The following is a 9962-nucleotide window of genomic DNA, read 5'->3' as shown; positions in this document are numbered from 1 at the left end:
AAGAAAAAGTAAAGATATGTACGTAAAAATATCCTTTACAGCTTAGGCAACAACTGTTGTCAAAATTCAATTATATTGATCAATAAAAAATAGATTGAAATATTCTCCAACTTTACTGTTGAACATTTATTGACAAAAAACTATCGTGTCTACATGTACATATACACATGTATCATATCACAGATATACTTTGTTCAAGAATTAAAGAGATAGAGAAAATGTACTTAAAACCAACTATTTGCGATACGTATGATATTAAATGCAGCTTGTATTTGAGAATAAAATTCACAATTAAAATGCATTTTAGTTTTGCATTGGTTGTAAATAAAGAGTAGAAGCGTAGAGGAATTGTTTACAAACAACACTTACAAATGTGAATAATTAACAAAAATTAACTCTTAAATGAAGTATGAAATTTCATTTTAAATCATAAATACAGATTGATATACAAAAGTCATGTAGGCCTACATTGATGATATGTGAAATACAGTATTATGTGAAAGTCAGAAATACCATTATTCTAATTAATTTTATATACAGACGTATGTCATGTATGATATGTGAAATGCAGTATTACTTGAAAATCAGAGTATCATTGTTCTCAATAACTTTGAATGGAAAAACAGTGAAAACTTTTTTTAATAATAGAGCACATTAAGTCTGTACTACCGCCTGTCTGCTCAGCACTGATCGTCCTCGTTTGAAGATTTTACACTAAATAATTGAACTATAAAGCGCAAGTTAAGTATGTACGCCTGTCTGTATGAAGTACTTTTATTATTTTGAACTCCACCTTCCCAGAAAAGTTTAGTTCCTTTGGGTCTCAGGTGAGCGCCTTAGGGCCCATGGCCCTCTTGTTACACATTTCATAGTAATTAACATTTTTTAACCTTTTTTTAATTCTAAAGAACAGAAATATGGATCAAGCAATACTTTTTTGCAACATGTAAGTAAATGAATACATTACAAATATTTTCAAAGCAAATATTAGGGGTTTAACTGCACTGTAAACTCTTATTTCAATTTATTAATTGACTTAATAATATTTGACAAGAAACTCCTTTTTGCTTGCCTTATATGGCCTGAACCATGTCAATTAATCAGGAACTTGGCCAATACAGGGAAAAGTAAGGCAATATAGGAAAACCATGGCCAATATGACATTGGAACAATCAAACTTTAGGATAAGCTTTCCCAATATGGGTTAACATTGTAAATGTACCATTTTGAAAATGCTCAATAGCTCAATAATAAGTAGTTTTATAAAAGCTTTAACTTTAACAACACAAAACAGTCCCTATTGACTATAAATTATACTCTAAAACTCTATTTCTTTAAAACAAATATAAACAATGTGTAGAATCACCATTTATTGGTTTCCATATTTGATGATTGTAATATTTTACAATTTAACAATAAAATTGACATCTTAATATTCCAAACATATAGAGTTATAAGGGATACATTGTGTAGGACTGTTAAAAAACATCAAAATGTAAACCCTAGTAAATCAGAGTTAAAATTTATGATTGTGGCATTTTTAGACAATATTCTATTTTTTCATACTTTTTTAAGGGCCTACAAGTAGAAAGCAATTTAAGCACTTCAAATAATGAAAATGTGTAAGGGCCGGGTGTAGTTTAAAGATTAGTATACTACTATATTTTGAATAGATTTTCTTTTGCATGTTTGAGATTTACTTGCATTGAGTGTGCATGGTGGAAAATGGTCACAATTTCATACAGGGAAAATTGTGACTACATAAAATAATGAGTTTGCACATCAAGTTTGCATGAAACTGACAAATAAGTTAGAATATAACTTTTTATTTCAATGTAAAATGTTTGCAGTCAAAATGTTAAGCAACAATTTATTAGTTTGGGTCATGTTTGGATGAAACTCGCAGGGTAGATAGAATCAGGGGTGTCAATTTTCCGGATTATTCTGGAAATCCGATTTCAGCCAACCAGGGTTGATTTTAAGATTGATGAAAATTCTATTAGATATGTTTTTGAGCTTGAAAGCGCAATTGAGATTAAAATAAAAAATATATTTGTTTAAGCTTCATAGTCTTTGTGCTTGGTACTGATTTTTCCCAGTATTTTATTTATTTATTTCCGATTGGCTAGCCGATGGCAAGGACATCAACAATAACTGACGGAAAATCGTCGCTACTTTCCTAAATTTGTACAAGTCAACGAAACGTTGCACATGTCCACCATCATAAATAATTCTTAGTGATCGATTAGCAAACTAAGGCAGTTCAATAGCATATTATATAGCAATATGTTAACCAAATTATATATTGATTACAGATTTATAATTTGCTAGGTAAATGGTTTTTATTTTTCGGCATTCAAACGATATGCACTTTTTATTTAATGTGCAAAACGCATACCTTTTTTGGATTGTCGTTTTTGGATACATCATTTTTCGATTTGATTTATTTTTTTGCATCCATGATAAACAAACATATAATGACGAATACACATGCGGTGATGCGGATGGTCTGATTAATAATATTTTGCTTTGTATTCACCAGAAATTGCTACTAGAAATACTATAAAATAGTACAATTAGAGAGGGCTTGGGAGGGGGGGCATTGCCTTTCATCTCTGTCGTTTCCAGACCCCCGGCCTAATTTTCCCGATTTTAAATTTGGGACAATTAACACCCCTGTAGAATGTAAGTTTATTTTTAGCTCACCTGTAACGAAGAGACTTGGTGAGCTTATGTGACCGTGTGATTTCCGGCGTCCGTATGTGTGTGCGTGCGTGCGTCCGTCAACAATTTGTTTGTGGAGACAGTAGAGGTCACAGTTTTCATCCAATCTTTATGAAATTTGGTCAGAATGTTTATCTTGATGAAATCTGGGTTGGATTGTATTTGGGTCAACTGGGGTCAAAAACTAGGTCAAAAACTAGCTCACAAAATAGGTCAAATAATAGAAAAACTTTGTGTAGACACTAGAGGTCGCAGTTTTCATCCAATCTTTATGAAATTTGGTCAGAATGTTTATCTTGATGAAATCTGGGTTGGGATTATGTTTGGGTCATCTGGGGTCAAAAACTAGGTCACTAGGTCAAAAACTAGGTCAACAAATAGAAAAACCTTGTGTAGACAGTAGAGGTCACAGTTTTCATCCAATCTTTATGAAATTTGATCAGAATGTTTATCTTGATGAAATATGGGTTGAGAATGGGTCATCTGGGGTCAAAAACTAGGTCACTAGGTCAAAAACTAGGTCAAATAATAGAAAAACCTTGTGTAGACAGTAGAGGTCACAGTTTTCACCCAATCTTTATGAAATTTGGTCAGAATGTTTATCTTGATAAAATCTGGGTTAGGATTGTATTTTGGTCATCTGGGGTCAAAAACTAGGTCAAAAACTAGGTCAAATAATAGAAAAACCTTGTGTAGACAATAGAGGTCACAGTTTTCATCCAATCTTTATGAAATTTGGTCAGAATATTTATCTTTATAAAATCAGGGTAAGGATTGTATTTGGGTCATCTGAGGTAAAAAACTAGGTCACTAGGTCAAATAGTAGAAAAACCGTCAACAATTTGTTTGTGTAGACAGTAGAGGTCACAGTTTTCATCCCATCCTAATGAAATTTGGTCAGAATGTTTGTCTTGATGAAATCTGGGTTGGGATTGTATTTAGGTCATCTGGGGTCAAAAACTAGGTCACTAGGTCAAAAACTAGGTCACTAGGTCAAATAATAGAAAAACCTTGTATAGACAATTGAGGTCACAGTTTTCATCCAATCTTTATGAAATTTGGTCAGAATGTTTATCTTTATGAAATCTGGGTTGGGATTGTATTTGGGTCATCTGGGGTCAAAAACTAGGTCACTAGGTCAAATAATAGAAAAACCTTTTGTAGACAATAGAGGTCACAGTTTTCATCCAATCTTTATAAAATTTGATCAGAATGTTTATCTTGATGAAATCTGGGTTGGGATTGTATTTGGGTCACCTGGGGTCAAAAACTAGGTCTCTAGGTCAAATAATAGAAAAACCTTGTGTAAACAATAGAGGTCACAGTTTTCATCTAATCTTTATGAAATTTGGTCAAAATGTTAATCTTGATGAAATCTGGGTTGGTATTGTGTTTGATTAGTCAGGTGAGCGATTCAGGGCCATCATGGCCCTCTTGTTTTGCATCTCAACATTTCGTGCCCATTCAGCTCTAAAGGTTTAACCTTATTAAATATAATATTGAAAACACTGTATTCACACATTTGACACATTTTCAGCAAAACATCAACACTATTTTCCCAATTTTAGTCAAAACACTGCAATTTTTTATGCCGCCTTTCGAAGAAAAGGGGGCATATAGCGATCGGACTGTCCGTCGGTCTGTCTGTCTGTCCGTCTCTCTCTCTTTCCGCCTGTCTTTCCGTCACACTTTGCGTTTAGGTTTCGAAAAATGCTCATAACTTCTATGTCCCTTGAGATATAACCTTCATATTTGGTATGCATGTGTATATGGACGAGGCCTTTCCATACACACAACAATTTTCACCCCTGTGACCTTGACCTTGAACTTAGGGTCTGCGTTTAGGTTTCGAAATCTGCGTTTAAGTTTCGAAAAATGCTCATTACTCCTATGTCCCTTGAGATATAACCTTCATATTTGGTATGCATGTGTATATGGACGAGGCCTTTCCATACGCACAAAAAATTTCACCCCAGTGACCTAAACCTTGAACTTAGGGTCCGCGTTTAGGTTTCGAAATCTGAGTTTAAGTTTCGAAAAATGCTCATAACTTCTATGTCCCTTGAGATATAACCTTCATATTTGGTATGCTTGTGTATATGGACGAGGCCTTTCCATACGCACAAAAATTTTCACCCCTGTGACCTTGACCTTGAACTTAGGGTCCGCGTTGAGGTTTCAAAATCTGCGTTTAGGTTTCGAAAAATGCTCATAACTTCTATGTCCCTTGAGATATAACCTTCATATTTGGTATGCATGTGTATATGGACGAGGCCTTTCCATACGCACACAAATTTTGACCCCTGTGACCTTGACCTTGAACTTAGGGTCCGCGTTTAGGTTTGGAAATCTGCGTTTAATTTTCGCAAAATGCTCATAACTTCTATCAAAGCCTTTATAGGGGGCATATGTCATCCTAAGGTGACAGCTCTTGTTCTCAATCCAAAGCCCAATACCCAAAATGGTGAAAAAGATAACACCGGTCACCATGAAGTAAATAAGCTTGCATTCAGGTGATTTAAATGTTACATTATGTTTGTTTATTTTAGAATTTATAAATTGTACGCTTGTTTCAACACATTAACTAATGTTGTCAATATTGATGATTGTGCAGCCTGGTCGCACAAATATATGACAATATGTAATAACACATTACTTGCAGATTTCTTAATCCTACTTCAAGACAAGATCTGTGTGTCTATTGAAATAGTAACTGTTTAGTCCTTATTCATGTTAAAAACATTATGATTGAGGACAGACCTGTGAAAGTTCTGGGCCCGGTTCTGAAAAGGTCAATGGCAAATTAAGGTAACAATGTAAGAACTTAGTTTAGCTAACAAGTTTTTTACGATAACACATACATGTGTTAACTATTTAGTCACAGAAATAACTTCATCTTAACACCAAAATTAATGGCTGTGAACTTACATGTAAGTGGCCGATAAAATTAAGTGCTATTACTAGTATTAGGCCCATAAATGGAATTTGGTCACAGATTATCTACGTTTGCCATGCTGTATTCTGCACTTAAGCTTCTGTTTGGATTAAAACAAAACCACATTTATGCTCTGTTTTTCTTTGTGCATTTGTATTTCAATTAAGACTTCAGATATATTTCAAACACAATCATACCAAAAATTACCAGTCAGAAGATTAGCTAGAAATTTCTTTACAAAATTGTACATCATCATGTATCTTTTTTTGTGTTGGTAAAAGATAGTCTTGAATATCAACGAGATAAAAGAATGGGCCTGCGTTTTTTTTGCTAAATTCTTAGCTGCATCACACCCATGTCAATTACGGGTTGTAGCATTATGAAGGTATGAAGAGAGTTCTTTCCACATACATGGCCTCAGTCCAAAATGTAAAATTAGAAGAGTATAAAGTACCGTAAAAACGCAGTCATAAGTCGAGATTTTTTACCTCAAAAATTTGATTAAAAAAACGGTATCGACTTGTGAGGTGGTCCGTGAAAAAAATAATGTAATTCCAAAATCGTTGAATTACGACTAACAAAATGTCGAATTTTTACTGATACTTACCAATTAATATAATCACAGTTTGCAATTACTCTTGTTTTTATTTTGATAATTTAATCCAAAGTCTTCATGTAAGCAGGTCTTGTTTTTTTACTGTTCATGTAAACAAAGAATCAAGGACATCATTTAAAGTCTCGCAAAAATTCGCAATATGTGTGAATCGACAGTTTGACGTCATCAAAGGAAAGCCGTTTCCTGTCAAGAAGCCATAAAGAACACCTTTCTCGCAGACAAAATTGGATTCCTTTGTTTAGAGAAGATATATGCTTAACCAATCGCGTGTTTGTAACTCGCTTGCAATCGTCCCATTATGCTTGAGCACGTGTATAGCTCCGCCTTTGAAACTGTTTCAGAGAAAAAGGTGGAGTTAGCGGTCTCTTGGGTATGTTAATCATTGTTATAAAAACACGTTTTACCGAGACACTAATCCATTGTTTTGACAGTCAGATTAAAAGTACAAAGATTGGATTACAGTGATAATATTGTTTCATGGGATTAAAAGCGGAAAATAGTTTGTAGATAATTACTAGCGTGGATTATTGAGTGCAACCATTTATTAATTAGATAAACAAAAACACAACTGGACTTACGATAAATCTTTGAAAATGCCTGGCAAACGCAAACGCCAGGCTTATGACAATGCATTTAAAATACGTGTGATAGAGTTTGCGGAGAATTTAAATAACAACAGTGCTGCTGAACGTGAGTTTGGTATAAGTGAGAAACTATGAAGCTAACATACTCAAAATCTCCAATTTTAGTACCAAAGGTTACCCCCCGACTTATGAGCCGGGTAGACTTATGACTGCGTTTTTACGGTACATTCATATCCAATTGTGTCGACATATATAAAACCTTTTATTCTGAATTCATGTAATAAATTACTATACAACATGTTAAAATCAAACTCTGAAATCCCCACATGCCAAACAAAGTGGAATGAATACTTTGCAGATGATTCCATACAATGGAAAAAAGTCCATGGACAAGTGTTTAAAAAAAACTAATAATACATATATTCAATGGTTACCAAACTAGGCTTATCCACAGAATATTGGGAACAAACTCACTCCTTTTTACAATGGGCTTGTCAGATAGTAATATATGCACCTTTTGCAAAATGTCAGAAGAATCAATTACTCATTTATTCTGGGAATGTAACATAGTAAAAATACTTATGAAAGATATATCCGATAGCTTAAAAAATGCAAATATACAAATAGTAATAAACTGCAAAATGTTCCTTCTTGGAGATACAAATGAAAATGACAACTGCTTTATTCTGTTCATGGAAGTAAAAAAGTACATTTTTGAATGCAAAAGGAAAGAAGTTATTCCACATTTTCAGGGATTTAAGGCTAGCCTAAGATTAGCTTGAAATATTTATGCAACCACAACAAATGAATCGAGTAAAGAATATTTTTGGACAGTTATAAGAGGAATATGTAATTTGTAATTAGATGATTAACAAAAATAACTGTCTTTATAACTCCCACTATATATGAAATGTGCAAAGTTTGTTTACTTGATCAAATCTTACTACATATATGTTGTTTACGCATTGATCATAGATTTAAATTGATTGTGTTTGTAAACTGCACTGTTATTGTAAACCCAAACTTTGTTATTTAACAACACTAGCAAATGATACATAATTGGGTTTTGTCCTTAACTCTCATTACATAATTTATGAAATGTGCAAAGTTTGTTTACTTGATCAAAGCTTACCATGTTGTGTGCATATTTATCATAAATGTAAATTAATAATATTTTTAAACTGCACTCTGATTGTAAATCCAAAACTTTGTTATTTAATAACACTAGCAACAGTGATTTTTTTTTGCTCAAATTTACAGCCGATTTTCAGCTGCTTCCCAATCGCAAAAATACACGTTTTTTCCCAAAAATCTGACCAATTTTATTTTTTTTTTTTTTTTTTCGAAAGAAGTCTCATATAACTTAATTATGATTTCTTAACTCTAGGTCTCAACTTTATTTTTTTAAACATCTTACAAAATATATAACTTGAATTTAGTCATTTTTGTCCATAAATCATTCCCAAACTTGCCACTTTTATTGATTAAAAAAAATCCCAATTTGACCAGACTCCTTTTCTAGAAAACTCCCTGAACATGCACTTAAAAACAATATCACTTCTGTTACTTATAATCCTATTTATAATGCTTAATTTTTCCCAATTTCATGGTTTATCGCGCTATTTTTCCCAATTTCATGTTTTATCGCGCTAATTTTCCCAATTCAAATGGCACAGGCTGTAACAAATTAAAGCAAAAAAATCACTGAGCAAATGATACATAATTGAGTTTTGTCCTTAACTTTCATTATGTTTGAAATGTGCAAAGTTTGTTTTACTTGATCAAATCTGACTATGTTGTGTGCATATTGATCATAATTGAAATTGATTGTTTTGTAAAATGATACATAATTGGTTTTCATCTTGTTTGAACTTGTAACCATAGTTAAATTGTTGTGGTTAATCAAAACCCTTTGTCATTCAAGACACACTTATTATTGTGATGTACATAATGAATATTTAAGTCAAGTCGATGAAGTAAAAAAGGTTGAATGAAGATATTAATTCAAACTGTGTAATGAATTTAATGATATGGTGAAAATACATTACATATGGTAGATTAATATATGAATGTGCATTACTTTGTAAATTATGTATGTATATATATTATGGAATGAAAAAAAAAATTACGGGTTGTAGCACTAGTTTAGATGGCTTACTTCAAAATGATTGGATACTTTTAGAAAAGTGTCGGTAGTTAAACTGACCACCACATGATATGAGCAGCATCTAAAACATCAAACTATAGAAACAAACATCAAACTATAGAAACAAACATCAAACTATAGAAACAAACATCAAACTATAGAAACAAACAGCAAACTATAGAAACAAACATCAAACTATAGAAACAAACAGCAAACTATAGAAACAATCATCAAACTATAGAAACAAACATCAAACTATAGAAACAAACAGCAAACTATAGAAACAAACAGCAAACTATAGAAACAAACAGCAAACTATAGAAACAAACAGCAAACTATAGAAACAAACAGCAAACTATAGAAACAATCATCAAACTATAGAAACAAACATCAAACTATAGAAACAAACATCAAACTATAATAGAAACAAACATCAACAGAATTTAAAGTTGGTTTTGTTCTCTGTAGTCATTTATAATGTTCTACATGATTGTATATATGATTAAAAAATGTTTAAAAACTGAATACGGTATTTATTTTTTGTTGTTACTTAATGCCAGTTCTATTTTCTTAAGACTTTCAGGGATTATTTATCTGCACTTAAACTTGATTCTATATATTGAAACAGGAAAACAATTGAAAAAGCATATCAGCAAGTACATCTTCAATTCTTCTTACAATAACTTGGTGAAGCAAACTTCACTGTATTAATTTATTGTTATTGTTGGTAAATGTTCAGCCTCCTGAAGGCAATCTATTGGAATGTGTTTCAGTGTTTTTCGTAAAAATGGTGAGTGCATTCAGACAGTTGGATCATGAATCAACTTAATGGAGTATGTTAAAAGTTGTGCGCATGAGTATAAATAAAAAAGGTTAATTATCATAACATTTGTTTTTTGCATTGAAGGATATACAAATAAAGAAGAATTATTCCTGAAAGAAATATTAAACCTGTGA

At 32.3% G+C, this 9962-nt stretch overlaps 1 protein-coding gene across 9 annotated transcripts in view; it reads left to right on the top strand.

The window, feature by feature from the left end:
- Window positions 1-9962, top strand: part of LOC127833364 (rho guanine nucleotide exchange factor 7-like) — a 98740-nt gene that overhangs the window by 32815 nt on the left and 55963 nt on the right. Inside the window, exon 1 of one of the 9 annotated variants that reach the window (XM_052358573.1) lies at window positions 9683-9795. The exons of the other annotated variants lie outside the window; for them this stretch is intronic. Coding sequence (XP_052214533.1) covers window positions 9768-9795 — 28 coding nt within the window. The 5' untranslated portion in view covers window positions 9683-9767. Of the gene's footprint in view, window positions 1-9682; window positions 9796-9962 lie in introns of those variants that run through there. 9 annotated transcript variants of the gene reach the window in all.

Source organism: Dreissena polymorpha, chromosome 6 (genome assembly GCF_020536995.1).
Source record: "Dreissena polymorpha isolate Duluth1 chromosome 6, UMN_Dpol_1.0, whole genome shotgun sequence".
Taxonomy (NCBI): Eukaryota; Metazoa; Mollusca; class Bivalvia; order Myida; family Dreissenidae; genus Dreissena; species Dreissena polymorpha.
The sequence above is the reverse complement of the archived record's forward strand: the minus strand, read 5'-3'. Positions and strand labels throughout refer to the sequence as shown.